Consider the following 27,360-nt stretch of genomic DNA (forward strand, 5'->3'; position numbering starts at 1 on the left):
TAGACAAAAAGAACAAAAACAGTAAATTTAAAAAAAAAACTCGCAAATTTTTTTAAAACAAGAAATTTAAAAGTAATGAAAGCCATTAGAAATCAACTAAATTATCTCATAGGTTCACAAATATCACTGTTTTTATAGAATGGCACCCAGAACTGTTCTTTTTCAAATTAATATAAGGTTAAAAAAGAACAAAAATCCAACAAAAATCCAACAAAAATTCATTTAAAACTTACCAGAAAACGCTGTCGTAGCCATAAAGCCATATTTCGGCGCTCAAAAAACGTTCGATTGAGCCTCTTTAAAACACCGATAATGTATTATGTAACCTCTCATCAATGAGACTAGGTAACAGGAAGACAAAAAAAGAAAAGAGCGAAATTATATAAAACATCAGTTTTTTTTTCGAAACAAAAGTACTTCCAAAGTCATGACAGCCATAAATGACAAACTGAAATAATTAAACATGTTCATTTAATTGCCAAAAAGAAGCTTTTGTGACCTGAAACTATACAGAATATGTCTTAAGTCTAAAAAAAGAACGTCAAATATGACAAAAACCAAAAATTAATTTACTTTGTTTGTGAAAAACCCGTGTTGAAGCCAGTAAATTCATAACAAATTCTTCGAAACAATTAGATTTTGTGACAGCAATCCCTTTTGACATCTTCACTTGAAACCAACAATATTATAATTGACCTGCAGTTAAAAAGAATAGGTAACAAATAGACATTAAAAAAGAACAAGATTGCGAAGTTAAAAAGTGTTTTTTTTTTAAAAACAACTGATTTCAAAGTCATGAAAGCCACCATTAGCTATCTACTAATATAAGAATATCAGCTCAACTATGTTCTCGTGATAAAAAATGAAACCTATCACTATATCGAAATTTTCATTCGGCTAAAACGACAAATTAAAAATGACAGTTAAAAACAAAGTTTAAAAAATTAAATTAAATTCTTCAAGAGAAGAAGTTTCAAAGTCGTTAGAACTCTAATCTATAAATTTATGAATTATAATATGTTCCTTTTTGTTTGTTTTGAACGCCAATAAGGTGATATGTGAAATGACAGTAATGGGATATTATGAAAAACTAAAAAAACGTGAAAAATGGGCAAATACCTTAAAATAAAAAATATGTGAAATCTAGTAGTATCAAAGCCAGAAAAACCATAGCCTAAGGCGTAAAATCGCAATAGATAATAAATTTTAATCCAATAAAAAGAAGAAGCACTCTTTGGTTGCTGACACTAAGCTACAATTGACCAAATTAAGAGAAAAAGACCATAAGCTTTCAAGTAAAAAACTAGATGCTCTAATTTGGAGCTGCCTAGGAAGCCAATTGGAGCAGTAACCACTGAGTTTAGATTTTAAATGTTCTCTACTTTAGTTAATATAAAAAATCGATTTTTCTTACAAAAGATCGACTGATCAGTTTGCAAAAAAACGGCAAAGTTTTAATTACGGAGCACTCTCAACCTGAAAAAAAGTGGCCCCGTTTTGAGTCTACAAAGATTGTGTCATTCGTGTTTGGGTGTGCAACTCCGGCAAAATTAATCAAAGTTGATTAAAAAAGCTAATTTCTTGCAATTTTGTATGAAAAAAGCTGAATTTTGAAATTTTTATTTTGACATTGTTTTTTTGTCTTTAAAATAAATTTAACAACACTATTCATCAAAATTTTAACAAATTGTAGCAAAATTGACGAAATTTTAGGCAAAAATTCCGGAAAAGGTGAATAAAAAGAATGGAATTCACTCTACTCTTCTCATAAGTTTTAACCTCGATAACTCCCTGTGAAAAAAAAACAAAAAAAATCTTTTTAATTCCATATTCTACACTGTACGAGCTTTCTAATGATACAACTCACACTTCTCTACGATGAATATATCGATCAGCCAAAATTGTCTCACCAAAAAAACCCATTTGAGTATATAGTCCCCCCCCCCCTTCAAGAGGTGTCAGAACACAAAAATATGGAGAGAACCTTAATGACTAAAATCGCTATTATGTGCCGGATAATGGTTTGGTTGCACTTCTTTATTGCAAATCATGATAGTTTCTCACAATGAGACCCCTTCCAACGTTATTTAAAAAATTAATCCTAAATTTATTCCAGTTCTTTCAGATTTAATTCCAATTTTAAAATTATTACTTCTATTTTTTGTTTTTACAACCTATGAAATTTGAATTGTATCACCTCAAAGACGAGTATTGGTTAACCGCTTCTATTACCGGTAATTCTGTCGCAGTGATTTGAGAAACACGAAATGCGGCACGTGATAACAAAGTGTTCAAGCCAAACTGTTGTAATTGGGGGGCTTAATTCGAATTATCATCTTTTAACCTTCGACTTGTGTGACAGTGTTTTATACTTTTATATATATATATATATATATATATATATATATATATGTATGCGCGCGCGCGCGCGCGTGTGTGTGTGTGTGTGTGTGTGTGTGTGTGTGTGTGTGTGTGTGTGTGTGTTTACGATTATTATCAGTAGCAGTAGCGCCTAAATTCCGAAGCGCCTAAATAATCTATTCAAAAAAAACCAATAACGTTAATAGATTTTGAAGGAGTCAGCAAACATTTTTTTAGGAAATTGAGGGGCAAATTGAAAAAATCATTAGTTCCTGATAATTTATTGATGATTCAGAACAAAAGCAAAGAGATGTGAAAATAACTAACTTAGCTTGCCAGGATGATTGTTCAAGAATGGCACGTTTACGGCATTTTTTTTGCTTCAGCTCATTTTTTTTCTTACCGAGTGAGTCGTGCGACGTTTCTATAAAAATTCTTGAAAGTTAATATAAGCGTTCTATCTATTTTTTGATTGCTCATAAGCCTATTTATTAAAAGTAGAATCGCTTTTTCAATAGCTCTGGTGACTTTGAAGAATATTATTAGTTTGCAGTCAATCTTTTCAGTTTTCTCTGCCAAATAGAATCGGGCGGCAGACCTAATTTTTCGTATTCTTTCGGACTTGTTAATTTTAATGATTTTTTGTCTTGATTTTTCAAAAATATAACATTGCAAAATTATTGAGCAAACGCAATAATTGCAAAGAAATTGATTTGCGGATTGCTTTTTCTGCAAAAATTTGAATCTGTCCGTCATCAGGCCAATTCTTTGGTTCTCAAAAAATAATATGGACTGCTTTCGTCCAATGAGTTATGTTTATAATGTTCAGTTGAAGTTCTTTTGATTCAAAGTAAGAATGATTTTCGAGTTATTTTTTTCAAATTTCTGTCGCGCCAATTGCAGCTGTTGTAAAAAAAAATATTTGCTAATTGTTGAGTCAAAAATGAAGTCTCTGACTAACAGATTAACAGTCTAAAATAATCAGAAGTAAAATATTTAAAAAAATTTGTTTGTGATATATTTTGTGTGTAAAAATTTTCATTCAATTGTTCAAGTCAGAAAAAAAGACTTGATATAATTGTTCCGACCCCTTTCTGAGGGGGGGGGGACTATATACTCAAATGGGTTTTTTGTTCAGACAGTTTTGGCCGATCCATATAATCATCGTAGAGAGTTGTGAGTGTTATCATTAAAAAGCCCCAGCAGTGTAGAAAATGGAAGTAAAAAGATTTTTTGAATTTCGTATTTTACAGGTAGTTATCGAGGTTTCAAGTTTTGTGAACGTTAGACAAATTTCCGTTGTTTTTATTCACCTTTTCCGGAATTTCGCTAAAAATTTCGCCAATTGTGCTAAGAATTGTAAAAATTTTTGACAATAGTACAGTTGATTTTACTTTTAGAGACAGAAAAAGTATTGTTGAGTATTTTGATTAAATTTTTCTGGCAAAAATTTTTTCAAAATTTTTCAAAATTCAGCCTTTTTCATCAAAACTTGCCTGAAATTGGCTTCTCTAGTCCTGTTTGATTACATTTGCCGGAAAAAAACAACTCAAAAACAATAAACACAATCTTTCTAAATTACAAAGGGAATTATTTTTAGTTCCACTTCCATTATTCTAGAAATCAGAGATCTTCCATTATTCTACAGTAGGGTAGAATCAAAATTTTGCCGTTCTTTGCTAACTTTACGCTATGATTATTTATAAAGCAGCATTTATTTTTGATCTTTTAACAATGGTGGTTTTGGACCAATCTTGGACTGTTGCAGTCGAAAACAAAGCAATTTGGATTGTAATCAGTACGTCTTTATTTAAAAAAATGGAACTTTTTATGTTAATAAAAGAACCAAACAATTCAGAGCAAAGCTTACTGTTGATGGGTCCAAATGACTTCCTAAGCAGTTCCAATTTAAAATATCTATTTTCTTTACTCGAAAGATTATGGTCGTTTTGACCTACAAAACTAATTAATTTCAAGTAAACAATAGTCTATTGAATTTTACCAACATTTTTCTCTTAATTTGGTCAACTTTCAGCTTAGTGTCAACAAAGAAAGAATGCTTCTTCTTCCTCTTCTTTCTATTGAATTAAATTTATATTCTCACATTTGCGGTATAACGCGTTAAGTTTTTTTTTTGGATTTGACATTTTTTAGTTTTTTAGGTATTAGCCCCTTTTTCACTTTGTTTGCTCGATTTGTCACATTACTGACAGTTCACAAATTACAATATTGGCGTTCAAAATAAGACACAATTGAACATATAAAAGTCTTGAAAGGTATAGATTATGGTTTGAACGGCTTCGACATCCCTTTCTCAAAGGTTTTAATTGTTTTTTTACAATTGTCTTTAACTGTCGTTTTTCCTTTGTCCCATCAGTTGCATGAAATTACCTGAATGAAGGCATTTTATGAAGGTACGATGAGCCTTTGTTTTGGTTTGAGTAGATAGCTGATGGTTTTCATGGCTTTACAAACAACTATTTTCAAAAACAAAAAAACTCTGTTAAACATCGTTTAACTTCGCATTTTTGTTCTTTTTTGTCTATTTGTTTCCTAGTCTGGTTAATTACAGGTCACATATGACATTATTGTTGTCGAGGGAAGGTGCACGTTACAAAATTTAATCTTTTTAAAAGAATTCGTTATGAATTTACTGGCTTCGACACGGGTTTTTAGCGCAAAGTATGAGCTAATTTTTCTTTTCTGTTCATAACGTTCTTTTTGAAGACGTAAGACATTTTCTGAAAAATTATAGGTCTGAAGCGCTTCCTCTGGGTGAACAGACGAACCTATTTAATTTCTTATTTTGTAGCTAATGGCTTTCATGACTTTGAAAATATTAAAGTTTCTAATTAATTTTGCCCTTTCTCTTCTATCTGGTCTTCTTTTGTTGGCGTTCGACGAAGACTCAATTGAACATTTTTTGAGGGGCCAGATACGACTTTACGGCTTTGAAAGCGTTTTCTAGCAAGTTTTAATTAAATTTCTTTGTTGTCTCCTTTTATTGTCTCTTTAGAACCAAAAAAAATCATTAATGACAGGTCTTAAGGCCTTCCTAAAGAGGCGTATGTGATCATAAACATATTGGATGTTTTCAATTGCCACCTAATGGTTTTCCGTTGAATTAAATTTTTTTAAAAGATATAAGCCAGTTTTTTATCTTCGCTGTTTTTTTTGTTATTTTTTGTCTATATGATACCTAGTCTCAATAAGTACAGGTCTAATATGACATTATTGTTTTCGACGGAAGGCGCAAGTGTAAAATATCAAGTGTTTTTTTAAAGGAATTCGTTTTCGCACAAATAGTAAACTAATTTTTGATCTTTGTCTTTATTTAACGTTCTCTTTGTAGACGTAAGACATTTTCTGAAAAATTACAGATCTCGAGCGCCTCCTTTGAACAAATAAACGAACTTATTTGTTTTTTCTATTTGGTAGCTAATGGCTTTCATAAATTTGAAAATATTTGTTTTCGAAAAAAAAAACAAAAAAGTTTATTAATTTTGCCCTTTCTTTTTTTCTGTCTACGTGTTAACTATTCTCATTAATGAGGCCCCGCTACACCAGATTTTGGTGTTTGCGGAAAGCTCAATGGAACATTTTTTGAGGGGCAAAATATGACTGTATGGCCGCGACAGCGTTTTCTCGCAAGTTTTATTGAATTTTTGTGTTGTCTATGTTTGCTGTTATTTTTGTATCCAAAAATACATTATTAATGACAGGTCTTAAGGTCTTGCTATAGAGGTTTATGTGATCATATTATATTGGCATCTAATTGCCATCTAATGGTTTTCCTTACATTGAAATTAATTGTTTTTAGAAATATAAGCAATTTTTTTTATCTCTGCTGTTCTTTTCTGTTTTTCATTGTCTAATTGTTGCCGAGCCTTTTTACAGAGTGGTCCGATATCTTTTCTAGTGAGGTACAACTTATTTTGTTTAGTTTCAGTTTTATCCGACGCTATTTTAAGCTTCTGTTTGTTTTTTTTAAACGGACTTAAAGTTTTGGATGTAATTAATGTTTATTCTTATTGTTGTTTGATTTTGTTTTTCGTCTTGACTTGCTTTCTTAATAATGGCTGATCTCAACAATGTAATGCAGCTTTTTCGCTCCACTGAGTTATTTGCGTTTGAGGCGATCTTTGTTCACACTCACTTTTTTTGAAAAATACTTGAATTTTTGGGGTTTTCTATCTGTTCTTATTTGGTAGACATTTATGCCAAAAATATGGATTAGCAGGGTCGGAACTTGATATGCGAACGCACATTACCGAGCATCTTTGTTCGGAATTAGTCGTAAAGGAATAGTTAATAAATTAGTTCTACGGGAATTTTTCCAATCTGAATGCAGTGAAGCAAAAACTGCCTTAGACTTCCACCTTTTGCACAAATTGAGTCATTACTTTCGAAGTTGGCAACCTCAGTAAGTGGAGGCTAAGCGTCACACAATGCGTTGTTTCCAGAAGACCGGCAGCTAAGTTTGTTAGTATCTATTCGCACATTCTAATGGCTTTCGAATTCCAACTTGAGCGATGAATTTGATCTTGTCCAAAAAAAGAATAAAAGTGGAGCAGAATATCAAGCAATTTTGCGGTGTGATTTTTTAAAATATTTTTGAATTTTAATGAAAAAAGAATGTTTGAACTTAAGTTCTACGTTAATTACGTTTGCTCACATGCCGCAAATTAATTTCTGTCCCCACTGTTCTTTCAAATTTTTCTCAGGTTTAACTTCTTCTCGATTTCAATCCTATTCTGTCCAACGACTAGCTACTTTCTGGTCGATGAAAGATTATTAAATTGTCATTCACGACTCACCTGTTGCGTTTTTTTTTTTCAAGTTCACATCTCCAATTGGTTCTCATTAACATATGTTAACAAATTAATGCGGTTTTTCTGCACTGATAACGGTTTTTATACTCTAACAAACCACATTGTTTTACAAAGTGAAATATAACTTGATTTCATTTTTACAATTAAATTATTTGCATCTGGCTTTTTTCATCAGCACCAGCACAAAGTGCGGATGGATTGCATAGCCTATTAAAATGTAGAGGTAGCTGCAACAATTTGTATTTTTCTTAAAAAATATAAAAGTGAGGAAGTTAAATAAGGCCATACTCTATCGGGAGATTAAAACTTCGTTCCAATATTTTAAGAAAATTTGCAACAGATGCATGCATTTTCGTCTGAGGTTGCCGTTTATTCAGACCTGAATGAAGGCTCCATCAGGTGTCTTGCGTTTAAATAACCCAACTTGTGCATCTTTTGGAAAAACAGGTGAACGCACGAAGGTCAAAACATAGTTACTTAAAATCTGGGCTCATTAAAAGGAGGGTATATGACATAAATTTGTGTAGTCTTCAAGACTTTTACGCTATATTTAAATTGACCGATATTTATTGTTAATTAAATTATTTAAACATAACCGACTAACGTCGGGCGAATTGCTCTTAAACGACCGGCGAGCGGTTGGCTTCGTCAGTAGTTAGCCACGGTTTAGTGAGGCTAGCTTTAGATTAATTGAAGGGGCTTAAGGTGAGCGCAGTGTGGGTGCACCCAAGCGAGGGTGCAAAAATGGATTGGTGACTGATGTGGGGGCGGTGGATGGGTGGGGAGTGGGATCAATTTCTTAGAACCGCCCATCACACAATAAGTGTAAGTGTCCAAAACAGTTTCTGTTAATCACATACTAGTGGGCTGAACGGCTCTAAGACAACTTAATGCAAATGGGGCGCTACCTCTTTATCCAGTTTCTGTAGACGAAAGTCAAATGGGTCAGACGAAAAATCGGCCAAGAAAAAAATTGCATAAAAGAGACAAACAGGATTAATATATTGGCTAAAAATTGCTTTTGAGAGCAATTAAAAATGATTTCCTAATAAGTGCCTGCCTGTTAAGTCATTTATGATGAAAAAAATATTTCTTCTATAACTCATTCTTAATAAGGATCAGAGTTGATGACATTACGCCACATAACAGCAGCTGAAGCGCGGCATCAACAAAGAGATAGAGAGAGAGAGAGAGAGAGAGAGAGACAGAGAGAGATCAAACGTGAACAAGAAAGTGAAGAAAAGAAACACTAACCGACAGACAGAGAAAAGAGAGGAATATTTTCCATGATGGGATTCGACTCTGCAACTTCTAGTTTTCTAGCCTAGTTAGTAAATAAATCATATAGAACAAAGCAGAAGAGGGCGAAATAAAAAACAAATTGGCAACTTCGCCGAAAAAACTCCAAAACCCTTTTTGTCTGGAACGCTCTGTCAAGTAACCCATCTCCGAGACTTAAATAGTTTCGTGGACGAGTAATGGTCATTAAACTCAGAAGAGGACAGAAAATATTGAAAAATTTTGGAAACAATTGCAATTTTTTTTTAAAAACTTGCTAAAAATCAAGATATTAAAATCTTAAGAACCATTACATTGTCTCATGAGACTATCCAGTATCCCTGTTTCAAGTCTGAATTAGTCTCACTGGCTCATAGAGATCCATACACTTGGAACATGATATAAATTTTCCAAATATTTGAAAAAATTTTATGTTTTATCCGAAAATTACTAAAACTGGAGGCATAAAAAATATTGATCACCATGCAGTTAAAACTAGAAACTATACAACAAGTTATTATCAAACCGTGCAGGAGGTACCAGGAACCCTGGTGCTGGAAAAAATTCAAAAACATGAAAAAATTGCAAATATTTTTTGAAAAATTGTTTCAATTCGTGTTATTTAAAATTTGAAAAACATTATATCTGAAAACTATGCAGTAACATATTATCAAACTCTAAGGGACGTTCCTTGGCTCTTGAGGCTAAAGAAACTTCAAAAATGACAGAAAGATTCAAAAACCTAAAACAAAATTGCAAGTTTTATTTGAAAAAATTGCTAAAATTTTTGATAATAAAAATTTGAAAATTAATCCATGACCACCAAAATTTTTCCAGTAACTTACTATCAAACCCTAACGGAATTGTTCTGACTCTTGAGGCTAGAGAAACCTTTTCGTGGCTCTTGAGGCTAGAAAAACCTAAAAAATGACAAAAAAATTTCAAAAAAAATTTAAAAAAACAGGTTTTATAAAAATTTTGCTAAAACTTGTGATGAAAGAACTTTGAAAATTAAACCATGACCAACACAAATTTTCCAGTAACTTATTATCAAACCCTGATGGAGGTTCTCTAACCCTTGATGCTCAAAAAACCTGAATAATTACTATAAATGTCACAAAAATGAAAAAAAAATGGCAAAAATTGTCCAAAAAATGCTGAAAATCGCAAGGTAAAAATCTTGCAAGACATTCAATCACGTCTCGATATTTTACAAAAAACATTTTTTTTTGGACTATTGAGGAGGCTCCTTGGCTCTTGAGGCTGAATAAAACAAAAACGACAAAAAAATCAAAAAAACTTAAAAATTGCAAGTTTTATCCAAAAATCGATAAAATTTGAGATATTAAAAACCTCAAAGCAATTCCATGGCCAATAGAAAATTTTCATTAACATATCATTGAAGCCTATAGGAGTTTCCTTGGCTCTTGAGGCTGAAAAACCTAAACAAAAACGACAAAAATTTTCAAAAAATACTTCAAAAAAGGAAAATTTAATTAAAAAAAATTTTTGACCTTAAAAAGTTGAAAAACTATTCCATGGCCCATGAAAATTCATCAGTAATTTTTTATCAAAGCCTTGGGATGTTTTCTGGACCCTGAAAAAGGAAAAACAAATGTCAAAGAATTTGGAAAAATTGCCCGTTTTGTCAAAAAAAATGCTAAAATCCGTGATGTTAAAATGTTGAAACTATTCCGTTACCACTAGAAATTATGCAGTAACCTCTTATTAAAACCAAGAGGAAGTTCCTCGACAGCTAGGTTTAATAAAAATCAAAAAATGTCAAAAATTTTCAAAAACTTGAAAAAAAAATTGCAAAATAGTATAAATTTGCTTGTTTTTTATCGAGGGGTCAGTAGCTAGAAACGGAGAGATGATGAACCGAGGGCTGATGGGGTGGGGTGGGAGTAACAGCGCATGGGGGTGGGGCAGTAGTGGGGGGTCAACAGTGGAGGGGTCTTCAACCTCTAAGAACCATCCTTCACAACATAAGTACAAGTCTCAAAAACAGTTTGAGCACTTAATGCCCGCTGGGTGCTACCTGTTTATCCCGTTTTGAGGACAAAAGTCAAAAACGCCAGACGAAAAATCGGTCAAGCGATAAATTGCATAAAAAATGTCCAACAGGACTATAATATAATTGCTATAAACTTCGTTTGACAGCGATTAATCAATAAATCTACCAATTATCATAATGTCCATTTCGTAATCCTTGGAAATTTAAACATTGCTTGCCAAAATAGCTACTTATAGTCGCACTTATTATTGTTTTCTGCTATTGAATTCCACAATGTGCCATTTTGGCAGAAATGAAAGAAAAACTAAGCGATAACTAATTCTATAAACTTATCGCGGCTCATCGACTACGGATTAAAAGGGCATTTCCAAAATATCCCAATGATGAGCGGATTCAATTTTTGCAAGAATTTTGCAAGATGATAAAAACTTGCAAAATTCTTGCGAGATTCTTGCAAGATATCAATCAAGGCAAAAAATAAATCAGGGTACAAATGTTTTACAAAAAATCTTTGAAGCAAATTTTTGTTTATGAATCAAATTACAAAAACAAATTCATTGAAAAAAATCAACCCAGATTCAAAATCTTGCAGAATGGTTGCAAGAATCTTTCAAGTTTTTAAATTCTGGAAAACTTATTTGTGTATTTTCGGTAGCTGAAACTAACTGAAAACCAAATGAAACGACTACTAACTGATTTCTTTTGATGACCTGAACTGAATCTAACTGACTTTTTTCATAAACACCTTTTGAATGTTAAATCCTGCAAGAATCTTGCAAGTTTCTTGCAAGATTTTGAATTCAAACACAACTTTCCGACAAGTAACTAGAGACATCTCGAGCCATCTGAATACTTCTTTTGTAAGTTCAATTTACCCAATAAATGACTAAAACGAACACTTTCAATTCTTCTCTTATTTTTTAATCAAACAAATTATTTATAGAGAAAAGAACAGTTGAAACTTTTTTACTGATCCTATCGGTAATTGGGGATCTTTTCTGTTGTCGTAAAAAATATTCTGATCAATATTAGGTCTAATTATTTTCCTATTGAGATTTAAGTGAACCCATTTGATGCCTTCAGTTGATAGGAATTGGTGTCAATGGCCTTGAAGTTATTTCATTCCAAAATTTTATTTCCCCTGCAGCCAGGTTGTAAAAAATGTGGATTCAAACTCTTGCAGGAATCTTGCAAGAATCTTGCAAGTTGGATTCAAAACTTGCAAGAATCTTGCCAGAAGCTTGTATTCTCTTGCAAGATAGCTTGCAAGATGCTTGCAAGTTTTTAAATTTTTTAATCACTAGGGTAGCAGCCACGTACATCAAGGCTCTTGCGAAGTTTGATATATTAATTAGGACTTGAGTAATTATTATCAAAGCTCGCCAAATCATGGTTTCGGCTAATTGAAAAGAACAATTTTCCGCGGTAACCAATTACAAAATACTTAATTGCTAAAACAGCTAAATGGCAAGTAATGAAGTGTTGTTGTTGTTGTTGTTGTTGTTAAACCTTATTAAGTGTATAAATTATCAATCGCTGTACCTTTTGCTTGTACTTGATGATGGAAATGACATTGCTCATAATTAGAGACACAGTCCTGCATCCACTGGTTCTGTAGGTCACAAGAAATCTAACAGGCGCGAGTGTTGTGTGAAGTCCTGGAATCAAGTTCTAAAACAAATCCTAAATTAAATCCCATCTATCAAGCTTATAGTTTTCTGACAACATATCGATAGTAACAATTGTTTTACTTTATTTTGAATTCATTTTATCTATATTTTTTTGACGTTTTTCTCCCGTGAAACCATTAGAATAGTTCATTCATGGAAAAAGCTTTGAATGAGAAGAAATTGTTCTAATTTCAAAAGTATCTACAATTGCCGCTTTGACAACCAGTTTTGCAGCACCGCTCACATCCTAAGCCAAAGTGTCAGTGCTACTAAACGCAGAAATATGTAAGATTAATGGTAAACGCGTCAAATTTATGCAAGATCAACGCTAAAAAATATTTCCATAATTTAACGATTAATTTTGGTGTTCATTTTACATAAAATCATTTGTTAATTATTAGCTTTGATCTTACATAAATTCAGCTTCAGCTTATTTAATTCTGCAATTTTTATCGTCTAAAATCTGATAAGGTGCTTGCGAAGATTTTGATCGTGTAAGATCTTGTAAGATCTTACACGACAAAATACCTTAGTAACCATCTTGTCAGACAAGATTGAGTTTTATCGTGCAAGATATGATAAGACGCTTAGCAAGCATCATAAAAAACATATAATCAGGTCTTACACGATAAAGGATCTGATAAACATAATTTTTATCGTGTAGGATCTGACAAATTGTCTTCCAGGAACTTGTGATGGGACGCATTGTCTTATCAATTGTTATAAGACCTTTTTGCTACAAAATTTGTCAGAACTTACACGATTAAAAAATCAAGAACCACTGTGATGGTGTAGATCTTACATAGTATAGCATTTGTTGAAACTCACACTATTTTAGCATTTACTTTAACATTGATTTTTAATAATCTGACGTTTAACGTTACTTTTTAAATAACTTTAAGAAAAGATCTAAAATAACAATAAGTATTCAAGGTGTTTTTTTGCTTGATATCGGTTTTTCTTTTCAATAAATGTATGCTTAATTTCCCAAATCAACATCAATTAAAAATTAGCCTAGTCAATTAAAAAATAGCCCTTGCTAGAGTTAGAGTTGATTTAGCATAAAATAGCTTAACTTTTTACCTACTGTAGCGTTAATCTCACATAGTTTGAAATTTATGTTAGTGTTGATCTCGCATAAATTTCCCGCATTTAAAAACTCAAATTTCCCGCATTTAATTCTGAAAAATTGCTTCAAAATTATCATTATGAAAAAACGTCACAAATATATTTATGAAATTTGGTTTTTCTCAAATCCCAAATCTTTAATTTACTAAAACGAAAAGGTTTTCCTCCAAATTTTGCTTCTTGATCCCTTAATAAAGCGTTAATCTTACATAATTACACTCTTTTGGTTGACAAAAAAGGACAACAATTAGGTCGTCATCAATTTTTTACAATTTTTCAGACTCTGATATTTTCATGCTTAGTAATTTCAGCAATATTTTTTTATTTTGAAAAAAATTGTGAACAGTTTCATCTGATACCATAATTGACGAAAAGTTTGAGCAGGGATAATTAATTTGGTACAACAACAAATTTTTCATGTTTTTCGTACTTCAAAAAGTTCAGTTAATTTTATTGTATCGGACCTTTTTTACACAAATCATTTTCTACCATTTAATAACGGATCAATTAATGAAAGATGCGCAACAAAAAAAGGGATTAAGCGCAGCACAAATGTTTTTACCGATCACTATTTAGAACAATTAAACGTAGTATTTTTGAAACCTTGATAAATTGCAGATTTAATTGCACGAAATTGAATATAGAGTTTCAGCTAATGTTTTTAGTGCTCTTTGTCACAAAATTTTTTTAAAAAATTTGAAAAATGGAACTGTTCGTCACTTAGTCATAATATCTAAAAGGAAATGAAATAAATATATTCAAAGCTAAGATTTTCTGTAACGCATCTTTTGAAAAAATTAACCATTCATTGAAATACGTTAGAAATTTAGGATCTTTTCAACAATTGCCCCCTTTGGTACCTAGTAGATGATCCCCCTCTTTGCTATACAATAGCACAATATTACTCGGCCTACAGTTTTGATAGCCGAACATCAGTTTAGGCGCAATTGCGGACCGCTGTTCACGGCCATGTCTTTCAAGCACTGTGGGATGTAATCCGGAAATCGCGGGTCGGTTATTGCGGCGGAGCCGCAACGTGCGCAAAGCGCGCGCACTGACCCACCAGTCGGAAATTGTTTTTGTTTTGTATTCCAATTCGGCCAATTAACAAACATGGCGTATATTATTATATCCAGTTCAACATAATATATGTACGCGAGGAAAGTTATTAGTCGTCTCTGATTGGTTAGTAAATCGCTCGCTTAAATTGTATTCAAGAATAGTCAAAAGTTTCGGATCTTTTTAACAATTACCCCCTTTTGCAAAAGGGGGGGCAATTGTTAAAAAGATCCGAAATTTTTTCGCAAATTTGTTGCTTTCCTTTCGTCTTTTCAAGTAGGACACAAATTGAATTATTTCACAAAATTTTAAACTGTATGAAAACATGAAAGCTATGCTTCTCTGAAAATGAACTCTAAACTTCATTTTTATTTCTGGTCCTGGGGTGCGGTGGCAGAAATAGGATTCAAGAATTGATTGTTTGGGGAATATTCACCCACAAGTAAAATATACCGTCTGAACTAATTTCGAATCATGAGCTTACTAGCTCAGGTCAAAGACCCGCTAAGTCCACAAAGACGAGTTAATTCAATTCATAGTCTGACTAATGCGGTGATTGTTATATTTGCCCAATACGGACCTCCTGTTTCACATTCTCGACATCGGGCTCCCAGTCCAAATAGGAGCTGGCATTGGTTGGGAAGTTTGTTGCAAAATGGCCAGAGTAGATTGCTGGAATCTTAATGTCAACTGTCATCACGCCTGTAATAAATACACTTGAATTTGATTGGGAGCAATTGAGATAACAAAGCAGTTTGGATAGCAAAAATAAAAAAATTCATGCAGTTGTCAATGCGTTAAGAAAACGGAAGTCTGGGAAATCAAGTTCTCAGCTTGAAGAGTTATCTAATGAAATTGACAAATTAAGAATATAGTCTAATGTAATATATATTTGCAACAAGAAACATAAATCATTATAAAAAGGGTGCCAGGAAAATAGTGCGAAAGACGATAGATTGAAAAAAAAACTATTCAAGTTGCCAACTAGCCAATCAGATTTCAGCATTCGCTCATAAAACAGCGTAAACAGCGTTTCGGTCGCGATAATTTGTTCGGTTCTTGTAGTTCCATGTCAAGTCTCAGGGGCCGCTCAAGCATGATCGCAGATACGGCAATCTGATGCCAGCTTACAAATAACGCTTAAATTCAGCCAATGAAGAAAAAAATTAATTTTGGATTTTTTCCCAATTTTACTGCTTTCGATCTATTGTCCGGTCAGGATTAAAGCGTACCGTCCTGGTTTCCGAGCCACGGGGATTCACCACATGGGCATCCGATGTCAATGGCAGAGTACTCTATCTCGTACAGATCCAGCACCGGATTCTGTGCCCATACCATCCAACATTCTTCGTCATGAGAGACCTAAGCTCATGAAAAAAAATTCTGAAGTAATATTCTGAGGTTGCATTTGTGGTAAGCTTCCATTATTGATATTTTGACTGTTTACTATCATAGAGTTAACACGTATTACGCCAGCATTGTGCCAAAAATCATATTTGTTGGTGAAAAATTTTTTGACTGGATCTTTTTTACTCTTGATCAATTTGGGAACAACTATAAAGACTTACAAACTGTATAGAAGACTCCGTTCTGATCTTATACTTCCTCTCTTCTCTGCAAAAACTTTTTTTTAGCGTTGTATATAGGCTCATAAATTCAGATTATACGAATAGTTTACGAAATTCAGTCATTTAGATTTTACAAAAGGCATCTCCTAGACAATCAATTGATATTCATTTGATTTTTTAATTGATTTTTCAAAACAAATTTTCATCTTGATTTCAACTTTTCCTTCATAAATATCTGGTACTTAGTAAAACAGTTCAAAATTAGTATAAAAAAGTAAAAATTTTCTTCTAAAAGAAATGCGAACAGAAACGATTATTGAACCTTGTTTTCGACTCTAACACAGATCTCGTTTGGCCCCTCTACCATGTACGTATGTTCGAAGTCAGTGAGTGCAAGGAGAGGTTCGTTCTCAATTGTGTTCAGACCATCTCCCCACGTGATGTTGATGAAAATCTCGAAGTAGAACGCTGAAAACAAATATTTCACTTATTAATCGCATCATGGATGGATGTCCCGATAGCTTAAAATGTCGTATTTGTTTTAATAGTTCTTCTTTATAACGTAAGTTTTTAAAACGAAATAAAGAATGGTCAGGATACGTTCTCGGTTTTGAATTGTTTTGAAAATAAATAGCTCGTTCATGAATACTACGCAAGTTAAAATATGCACAAGTGAAATTGATATGTCCAACGTTGAGCTCAAAAATCGATTTTTAGCGTTCTCAAAATCAACTCCGGCGTTTCCAACTAGAGCCTGATTCATAAGGTCATTAGGTTGACTTTGATTACAGTCAACCAAAAACGGCCTTGTATATTAAATTAAAACTATTAAAGTTGATGTGGTCAAATTTGCTAATCAAAATTGGCAGCTAGATTATAATGTCAGTCTATTCAAAAGGCATTTAATAGTTTCTTGAATTTAATCACATCTAAATCAAATTCCAAATTCGCTTTCTGCTGAAATTCAAATGAAGGGATTAAGTGTTGTAGCCACTTTTCGATAAGTGTGATTAGTGCAACTGCGATAAATGCAATTGCGATTGAGCTTTTCAAATTGCCTCCCAAATAGCACAAGAAAGGAAACCAAAAAACTGAGAGTTTTCCGTCGCATCAACTCAAACGATTGAAACAACTACTGTTGTCAATCCTTACTGAAGTCAACATTGTTAATTGTCACTGCGAAAACACCACGAAAGACGCTTCTTAAAATGCTGAGCTGCCCTTTTGCAAATCTGTACTGAGCATGAAACATATTTGACTTTAAATCACTTCTATCTGGCTCAAACTGAGTTCGCCTGATCAGTTCCATTCGAGTTCTAAATTGATGCAGCAGGGATAAGAAATGAATGAAGTAGTCATACATAAGCACAAAAATAGTTCGTTAGTTTGAAAGATTTATTTTTAAAACGGGAGAGAATTACAAACTTAACCGACTAAAGTCGGGCGAACTGCTCTCAAAGGACGGCGAGCGGTTGGCTTCGTCAGTAACTACTATTCACGGTTTAGTAAGGCTAGCTTTAGCTTAATTGATGGGGCGTGAGATACCGTAAGTTTTAAAATGACATAAGGAATGATCAGGAGCAGTTCTTGGCTTTATTTTTCTTTAAATGAGCTCGTTCATGATTACTACGCTGGTAAATATATGCACAAGTGAAACTGATATGTACAATGTTGAGCTCAGAGATCAGATTTGAGCGTTGTCAGTATCAATTGTCGGTGGTTTTAACTAGAAACTAATTCATCAGTTCATTACGTTGACTTTGATGACAGTATACTAAAACCCGCCTTATATATTAAATTAAAACGATTGAAGTTGATAAGGTCAAGGTTGATAATTTAACTTGGCAGCCAGATAGTATGCCAGTCTATTCAAGTGGCGCTTACTAGTTTCCCAAATTTAATCAAATTCAAATCAAATTCCATATCCGCTTCTCGTTCAAATTCAAATAAAAGAATTAAGTGTTGTAGCCACTGTTCGATGAGTCCGAAAATGATAAGTTTAACTGCAATCACGATAAAATCAAAAACTCAAACGCTTGCAAAACATGCAAGAAGAAGGAACCATGAACAGACCCTTAATAATCATTGAACTCCTAGCTAACCTCAGAACGGTGAGACATGCAAAGCTGTTGCTCATTCTGAGTCAAAACAACGTCACTTAGAGGTCACTGAAAGACTTGTGGGTAAAAACAAACTCACTGAGTTCTTCAAACCCCCCCACCCCCTGGGGGATGATGGGGGGAAAATAGGGAAGGGGCAACAGTGGGGTGGGGCAATGGTGGAAGGGCGGTTTTTGGCTGCATGGGCACTAACGGCCTGAACAATGAGCAAGATTGCGAATTGGGATGAAGCGAGATAGGGTTGTTCTGTGTGGAAAGGGTTGTGGCGGGGTTGTGTCAACCTCTAAGAACCACCCTCACGCCAAAAAAATAAGTCTCCAAAACAGTTTGAGTTGAAACAGAGCTGAAAGGCTGCAAGAGAACTTAATACCCGCTGGGCACTACCTATTTATCCCGTTTTTGAGGACCAAAAGACAGAAAGGTCAAACGAGAAACCGGTCAAGCAAAAATTGCATTAAAAAACCGTCAGGACTAATATAACTGCTACACGCTTTGTTTGAAGGCAATTAAAATTTAAATAAAGCTGATCTTGCACCACTATTGAGTTCATTTCAAAAAATTGGAACAGACCCACAAAATTTTGTTTTCAAGCGTTCACTCTAATAAATATCTAGCTGAACTTTCTAGCAACAACTGCAGATAAGCGAAACTGCTAGTTTTAATATCTGTAAAAAGAATTGCAAGAAAATGATACATTAAATTTGCCTAGACTACATTACTTAAAAGTTACATGCAAACTCAAATTGACATATTTGTATTGGGTAAGCATTTGACATGAGAAAATTTTGAATGATCAGCCTTTTAAAAAAGGACAGCCTGATAAATTTAAGTAAAACGATTAAAGTTGATAATTAAAATTGGCTTTCAAAATCAAATTTAATCAGTTTAGTTAAAATTTCAAATCCGCTCCCTGCTCAAATTCAAATGAACGGATTAAGCATTGCAGCCACTGTTTGATGAATCCAAGTGTAGTAAATAAGTGCAACTGCTACAACTAGTACGTCAAAAACTGCAACGCTTGCGGAGCATACACGAAGCGGGAGCCATGAACGACCTTCTAATATTCAATGAACTCCCAGCGACCCTCCGAACGGTGAGACATGCAACGTCGTAACACAATCTAAGACTAAGAATTGACATTGAAAGATAAAAAAAAACTTGTGGGTAAAGAGATCTTCACTGACCTCTTCACCTTGAATCCCAAATAGCGCAAAAAAAGAAGCCGAAAAACTGCTGTCAACATTGTTTTATGGTCCTGCAAAAAAACCGCGAAAAACGCTGCCTAAAATGATTAGCTGCCCTTTTAAAAATTTGCTTGGAACATGAAACATATTTAGCTTTAAATGGCTTCCTTCAGGCTCAAACTGAAATCGCCTGATAAGTTCTTTTGAAGTTTGAAATTGATGCAGCAAAGGTAAGAAAATAATGAGGTAATCGTACATAAGCACAAAAATAGTTGGTTAGTTTGACAGATTTATTTTTCTATACGGGAGAAAAACAAAATAACCGAGTAAAGTCAAGCGGACTGCTCTCAAACAACCGGCCAGAGGTTGTCTTCTTTAGTAGCTAGCGATGGTTTAGTGAGGCTAGCTTTAGCTTAATTGAAGGGGCGTGAGGTACCGTAAGTTTTAAAATGACATAAAGAATAATCAGGATCTGTTCTCGATGTGTTATTTTTTAAAAAAAATCAGCTCGTTCATGATAACTACGCATGTAAATATATGCTCAAGTGAAATTGATATGTCCAATTTTGAGCTAAGAAATTGATTTTGAGCATTCTCAGAATCAATTTTTTGGTGGTTTCAACTAGAGCCTGATTCATCAGGTCATTAGGTCATTGATTACAGTCTACGAAAAACGGCTTTATATTTTAAAATAAAACAATTAAAGTTGATTTGGTCAAAGTTGATAATTAAAGTTGGCAGTTAGATAGAATGCCCGTCGATTCATGTGGCGCTTACGAGTTTCTCAGGTTTAATCAAATTCAAATCAAATTCCAAATCCGCTTCCCGCTCAAATTCAAATAAAAAGATTAAGTGTTATAGCCACTTGCCAAAAAGGACAGTTGTTAAACCATAATTACACGTATCGGAGCAATAGAAAGTGTTATGCTCAGCGACTAATCTTTACAAAATTTGACTACACGAAAGTATTCTAAGTATTTCAACCTGTAAAATTTATGTGCAAATTGAGCTACCCTGAACACTTTTTTACTACTAGCAGTCTAGGTGCTCTCACCTATAAGTTCTATCTCGATTCTACTTAAATTTTACCAAAATGTTCACTAGAAAAAAGGTTTTGGGCAATTCTACCTGCAAATTTTACATGCATACTGCAGGTAGAATTATCTAAAACGTTTTTGCAGGGTATAACTGTAAATTGAACGCCTTTGTTGGTAGTTTGATCAAAAAATTTCAGGTAATACAAACTGCTTGCTGGTAGATTCTAGATGAGTTGCTTTAAAGAACATAACCTGCAAAATATATGTAAATTTACCTGCATTTTATTTTTAATTTACCCGCAAGTTTTCTAGAGAGGAGGGAGCAAAAATGACAAAGCTGTAAGAAAAATAATTTGAAACTAACCGGCTGGGTTATCAATATCGATCCGGATCTTGTAGATACCCAGGGCTTCAGCATACGGATGGAACTCGTACAAATGAGTCACAAGTACATTGTCGAATCCCTCGTGCACAAAAACGGGGAATGTATAGTAGTAGACTGGCACGCTGAGCACTTCAACGCCGTCTATGATTCCATCTATGTAACTGTCCGGATTGTCTCCAAAGTGGTCAGCGGTGACCCACATCTCAACATCATAGCTCAGGTCAAGATAGGGTGCCCTAAAGGCAAATGCGAAGCATAGGCGTCACATCAGAATAATTGGGTTTTTTGCCATCATACCCCCTCCTAACTCAGTGGTTATTATAAGGCATAGCTCCCCCTCCCAAATTACTACATATAAACCATAATGAGGGATATAATTTTGTGGGGGACTATACAGGGAAAGATCCCAATTTTTTTGTTAGGAAAAATGCACATGAAGCAGCACTTGTTAAATAAAACCTGAATACTTCTACATCAGGGCTTTAAGTGCCTAGGGCCGCAATGCTTTATGATCTGATATATTCTCAGCCTCAATTTAAAGCTCAATAACTCTAATAAAATTAGAGCAAGGGGAGCTGTGGGTTAGTTGGTCAGAAAGTTTTTTAAAAGCAGTTGATCTTTGGTTAAGTTTCAGTGGTTATAAATCGACGGTAATTGATATTTTGAAAACCCCAAATAACAAGTGTGAAAACCCACAATTATGTAGAGTATACTGCCTAATTCTCAAACTCGGTCGGATTTCGTCAGCAAAAATTTGGTTTTTCGATGCATCTTTTCCTTCCTTGGCATCGATATAAAAAAATTGCTCATTCACATTATGGCTATTTTCACCTCTTATTCGGCTGCACTGCGCAAAAAAAGCCTTGATATTTTTCCAGATGAGCTTGTGAAACAAATACGATTCCTCAGTTTCATGCTAAAGGGTATCAAATTTTCGACGCATTGAGTTATTAAACGACTGTAACGGGCACCGATAAAAGTGTAACCATTAAAAATGAGAATATTGTAACGGCTGCTCTCCTATCAAAGTCAAGGAAAACTTTACACCGCCCAGTTCGTTTCAGCGGTTTCAAATCTGTCCGGATATTGTGTTTTTGCAGTTAACTTTTGTGAACTGTATTATCCGCTATACTGTAGAATACCGTTGCATTACTTGTTGCTCTATCACTCTTGATAACTAATTGCTCAGCTTTGCTGAATAACAAAATTGTTTCTCTCAGAATAACAAAACAATTCAAATTGAAACAACAAATTTTTGTTGAGTTTTTGCTAATAACTCAAGTTATAATCCGAATTTAGGAATTCTATTTCCAACAAATTGTAGCCTTGTAAATTGGCTATACTTCTACAAAGTTTCAGCTTTCTGCTACAAAGATTACAGAAAGGGGCTCAATTACTGTAACTATAGGTGAACAAGAATAATAATTTTTCTAACTTTAATGTTAGCAAGTCTCTCTATTGGTTTCAGTAGCACCAATGTTGAACTAGAGTAGCCTTCGTTAAAGCCAGTAAGAGAAACTGACTTTATGCTTTGCACAAAGTTTCTCTTACTTAGGAACTTCGTTCCTCAGAAAGAAAGTTTTGAGAATATCAAAGTTAATTCTCTTTTCACAAGTCAAAGTAAAGTTAAAACTGTACAATCACTAATATGATTTACAGAAACAAGACACGATAACAAGTAATTTACCGCTCAAGAAAGTGTGTTTCAATACGCACTGTATGTCAGTTTGATAAGACAAATTTCACAAGTTTCAACTGATTTTTGGTAGTTTTTCAAGCTCCTTTTATGCTGCTAGTCACGTGGATTTACATGTCAAATTCAACTGTTGATTGGTTGTAGATAATAATGTCGACAGAATGTGAACACTTTTCCATAACGTCACTTTTTCAGTGTAAATTTGATGTCATGGGAAATTTGTTAACCATGTAGAAGTTTTGTCGAATATTCTGTATCAATAACAGGTTGATTCGCAATCCAATCGCAAAGAATCTGATGCAATACTGTTAAGTCGTAGTGTTGTTTTGCTGGTGGTTGAGGTAGTTCTAGTTTGAGTTATAGTTTGACTTCATGAATGACGATTGTGTACTAATAATAGTTGCTAAATATAAATGTTGAACAAATGAACAAATCCGTTTGGCTTCGTTAGAATGTAGCATTAAATTTTGCTTGTCACGCTATTCTAGCTTTAAGGCTTGAAATGGCCTTGAAGCGCTATTCAATTTGATTTCTGAGTTGTTAAGCTCAGCCGCAATATCGCCGGCCCTGTTTTCCATCGCGAAAACATCTTTTCCAGGTAGTACTTGGGCGAGCTTCACTACTGGTCTCTTGTACACTCCGTCGTTCGTTCGAACTATAGCTGATCGAATCACACCGTCAGACCCATCGATGGTCTCCGTGACTCGACCTAGATTGTAATATCCACGCTTATCGCTGTCTTCGATCAACCAAACGAGGTCGCCTTCTTTAAGGGTTTCGTTCGCCGTAGATCGCCATTTTTGCCGATTATTCAGAGTTGGCAGATATTCTTTCCGAAATCTGTCCCATATGAGATTTGCATATGCTTGAGTTTGTCGAAAGAGCTTTCGATGATCCACAAATTCTTCTGCGCATGGTAGGTAGGGTAAACAAACGCTCTTGTTGCCAAGCAAGAAGTGATTGGGGATCAATGCTTCTAAGTCATTAACATCTGAACTGACTGGAGTCAAAGGTCTCGCGTTCAACGTCTGCTCAACAATACACATCGTTGTTGAAAGAACGTCCTCGGTGACTGATCTGTTCCCCAACACTGCATACATTGCTTTCTTGCAACTTCTCACCAACCGCTCCCATATTCCTCCAAAGTGAGGTGCTGCGGGTGGGTTGAACTTCCATCTGATCCCTCGTTGAATTAGATGTTCTTCGATCCCTTCTTTGTTCCATGCCGCAACGTATTCTGCAAACTCTCTTTCAGCTCCAACAAAGTTTGTCCCGTTGTCACTGATGATCGTATTCGGTTTGCCTCTTCGAGCAATAAATCTCATTATTGCATTGAGACAACTATCTGTGTCCAACTTGGGTACCACTTCTATATGCACCGCTCTCATAGTTAGACAAGTAAAGAGACAACACCATCGCTTTTCGTTTCTTCGCCCAATCTTCACAATGAAAGGGCCAAAGTAGTCAACTCCAACATTTGTAAAGGCTGTTGAAGCATCTAACCGCTCTTCGGGTAGATCTGCCATGACTGGTGCTATCGTTTGTGCTCTGCCTTTTCTGCAGGTAACGCACTTGTTCTTGATTGATCTTCAGGCGTTCCGCATGCCTAGGATCCAAATCTTCTGCTGAACAATGTTTCTTACATGCTCAGTGCCCTCGTGTTGATTGTCCTTGTGCTCGTTTCGCAAGAATAATTCAACCGCATGATGTTTCCAATGTAGCAGTATTGGATGCTTTGCATTAAAGTCCAATTGACTTTTGCCTATTCTTCCTTTGGCTCGAATAAGTCCATCTTCATCTAGGAAAGGTGAGAATTGTAAGATTTTGCTGCCTTTTGGAATTTCCTTTTCAGCTTTGAGAGATTTCATCTCTTCACCAAACTGTTCTTGCTGTAGTACCTTGAAGATTGTTGCTTTTGCTTTTTCTCTTTCTTCAATGTTGACCACGAGTGTTGCTGGTCTGTGTTTGTTCAATGCTCGCTGTACGTATGCCACTGTATTTACTAGTCTGTTGAAGTTACTGAATCGTTCCCACTGGATAACAGCTTTCTTCTCTTCAGCCTGTATCATGAATGCTGATAAGGGTATATTCTCTTCATCTGATGCAAATATGAGGTTCACCTGCTGTGGCCATTCGCTTTCTGGTCGCTTCAACCAGGCCGGCCCAGTGAGCCACTCACTTCTCTTGAGTTCTTCAATGTTGATTGCTCTCGTACCAATGTCAGCTGGGTTGTTGATACCGCTCACATGTTTCCACTGCGAAACATCGGTTGTATCTAGTATCTCAGCTACTCGATTGGCCACAAACACTTGTTGTTTACGATGGGAGCTGTGTATCCACTGCAATACCGTAGTTGAGTCTGACCAAAAACTGCAACTATTTATCTTCATTTCATGTTCCTTGACTATCTGTTCTTTCAACCTCACTGCCATGACTGCTGCTTGCAATTCCAGTCGGGGTATTGAAAGATGCCTCATCGGTGCCACTCTGCATTTTCCGATGACAAATGCTAAGTCAGCTGAGTATTCTTTTGGTTGTGAACGTAGATAGGCCACTGCACACATCGTGTCTTCAGATGCGTCAGCAAACACATGAAGTTCGGTTTTATCCCTCTCTCTGTTGAAGTATCTTCTATCGATGCTGGTTTCAGCTACTATTGGAAGTTGTTCTTTCCATCTCAGGAATTCTTCTTCTTCACTAGGCTCCACTTCGTTGTCCCAATGTTGTCCATTCTTAGTCCAGATGCCTTTCAGAAGTCGTCTCATGTGAACACTGAACGGAGCAAACAATCCGATCGGGTCGAATACTGAAGATACCAGTGACAGGATCTTCCTCTGGGTTATAGGTGCTTCAACTTCCTTGTTTGTACCTCTGCATACTTGAAGACTGTCATCAGTAACGGTCCATTGTAGTCCTAGCACTGAGGATCCCTCCGTATTGGGTTCCACTTCGACTTGCTTTGTGTTGCTGATTGACTTCAAGTCTGCTGGGATTGCTTTGGTAACTGCATCATTGTTGCTTATCCACTTCTTCAGTTCAAATCCATGTTGTGAGAGAAGAGGTTGTAGCTGATTGAAGACTTGAATTGCTTCTTCAGGGGTTTCTACCGATTTGATGAAATCGTCCATGTAGAAGTTGTTTTGTATTGCCTTTGCTGCAATCGGATACTCCTTTTCGTTGTCCAGTCCCACTCGCTTGAGAGCATAGTTTGCACAAGTTGGAGAACTTTTAGCTCCAAATACGTGACGCTGATATTCGTATATCTGAACAGGTTCGTTAGTTCTTGGACGCCATAAAAACCTCAAGCAACTTCTATCCTGTTCGGGAACTTGCACTTGTAGAAACATCGATTCGATGTCGGCTGTTAGGGCTATTGGTCCTTCACGGAATCTGAATATTGTTCCAATCAAGCCGTGTAGCAGATCCGGTCCGGCTAGTAGCTTATCATTTAGGCATATATCTTTGTACTTTGATGCGGCATTGCAAACACGTCTTACTTTGCCAGGCTTGTTCGGGCTTAGCACTGGATGGTGGGGCAAATACCATTCTTTCCCGAAGGTGCCTTTCACTTCGGACTCGTCCAATATCTTTACGAATCCTTTTTCTACATCTGTATCTATTGACTGTTGATACAAATTCTTCAGGTTTGGGTCCCTTTGGAATCTTCGCTCCAGTGAGTAAAGCTGACCCAAGGCTGAGCTGTAGTTAATCGGTAGGTTTGGCTGTGGTTCACTCCACAGCATTCCCACTTCGTACCGCTCGCCTGTGAACTTTGTCGTACTCTCTAGCATCTTTTGTGCCTGCAGTTCCTTCTTTGACTGACTGACGACGTTGATTTTGGAAGCATAGGTTTCTATGTCCCACCAGGTTTGGATATTCTCAGCCACTTTCACATCTTCTGTGAAGGCGAAATGACAAACATTTTGTCTTCTTTTGCCCGTCATGGGTCCACTGACTACCCATCCTAGCTCTGTTAGAACGGCGAAAGGTTCACTTCGTGCTCCTATCTTATAGTCCAATGGGCGTTGTAGCTCATAAGCATCTTGACCGAGGATGATGCCAACTTCCATCAAGTTGAAGCTTTTGTTTGGTAAAACACTCAAGTGGTTGAAGCTTTGCTTCAGCTTGTTGTAGTTGTATTTTGTGTTTCCCAGGGAGATTGACGGGTGTGCAAACGCTTCGATTGAATGCACCTTTGAATGTAGTCCCTTTATTTTGAGAGGAACCTTTTCTGTCTTCAGGTCCTTTGTTCCATGTATGCCAGCTATGCTGAGCATCACATCGGTGCCTTGGGCTCGTAACTTCTCTTGCACACTTTGATCGATCAATGAAACCGTTGATCCACTATCGAGGAAAGCATATGTGTTCAGCCTGTTGCCACCGCTCTGTATTGAGACAGGAACTATCTGAAGAAAGCTAGTAACTTCGTTACTCTGGTTGATTGTTGCTGCGCTTACGTTGACTGCGTGATTGCCCTCGTCCTTTTGGTTTTCTGAGTGCAGCAATCGGTTGTGCTTCTTGATGCATCCATTGATGCCGCACGCATTGACTTTACAATCTTTGATTGCATGCCCTTTGCCTAGACATCCGTAACATAAGCGTTGCTTCCTCACTGCTGCGTACCGATCATTCACACTCATGTTCCTGAATAGTGGACAGTTCCATATTTTATGAGTGCCATCAGCTAGCGGACAGTGATCACTTTGCGTTTGCTTTGTTTCTTTCACGTTGGAACTTGCACTGAAGTTCGACGTTTTCGAGAACCGTTTGTCTCTATTTGTGCTTCTTCGGTCTTCTTCTCTTCGCTCTCCCTTGAAAGCTGAAAACCCTTCGTGCACGAAAGCTATCCTAGATAGCCATTTTTCAAACATAATCAGATCAGGCCAATCTTCATCTTTATCATCAACATAGAACCACCACTTCTCTTTGAGAACTTGGGGTAGTTTATCTACTGCCATGTACAATGTCGAGCTTGATTGCAGATCACCAATCTGCTTGTACTCTTTGAGCACATTCACAAAGTTC

The 27,360-nt window shown here is 35.5% G+C and overlaps 1 protein-coding gene across 1 annotated transcript in view; it reads right to left on the reverse strand.

The window, feature by feature from the left end:
- The window catches only part of LOC142342678 (uncharacterized), a 221,277-nt gene that overhangs the window by 161,272 nt on the left and 32,645 nt on the right, over positions 1-27,360 (reverse strand). The window contains exons 12-16 of the mRNA XM_075394163.1: positions 20,619-20,875; positions 16,236-16,381; positions 15,578-15,707; positions 14,926-15,047; positions 12,031-12,159 (exon numbers count right to left, since the gene is read on the reverse strand). Coding sequence (XP_075250278.1) covers positions 12,031-12,159; positions 14,926-15,047; positions 15,578-15,707; positions 16,236-16,381; positions 20,619-20,875 — 784 coding nt within the window. The remainder of the gene's footprint in view (positions 1-12,030; positions 12,160-14,925; positions 15,048-15,577; positions 15,708-16,235; positions 16,382-20,618; positions 20,876-27,360) is intronic.

Source organism: Convolutriloba macropyga, chromosome 7 (assembly GCF_964194025.1).
Source record: "Convolutriloba macropyga chromosome 7, txConMacr16.3, whole genome shotgun sequence".
Taxonomy (NCBI): domain Eukaryota; kingdom Metazoa; phylum Xenacoelomorpha; order Acoela; family Convolutidae; genus Convolutriloba; species Convolutriloba macropyga.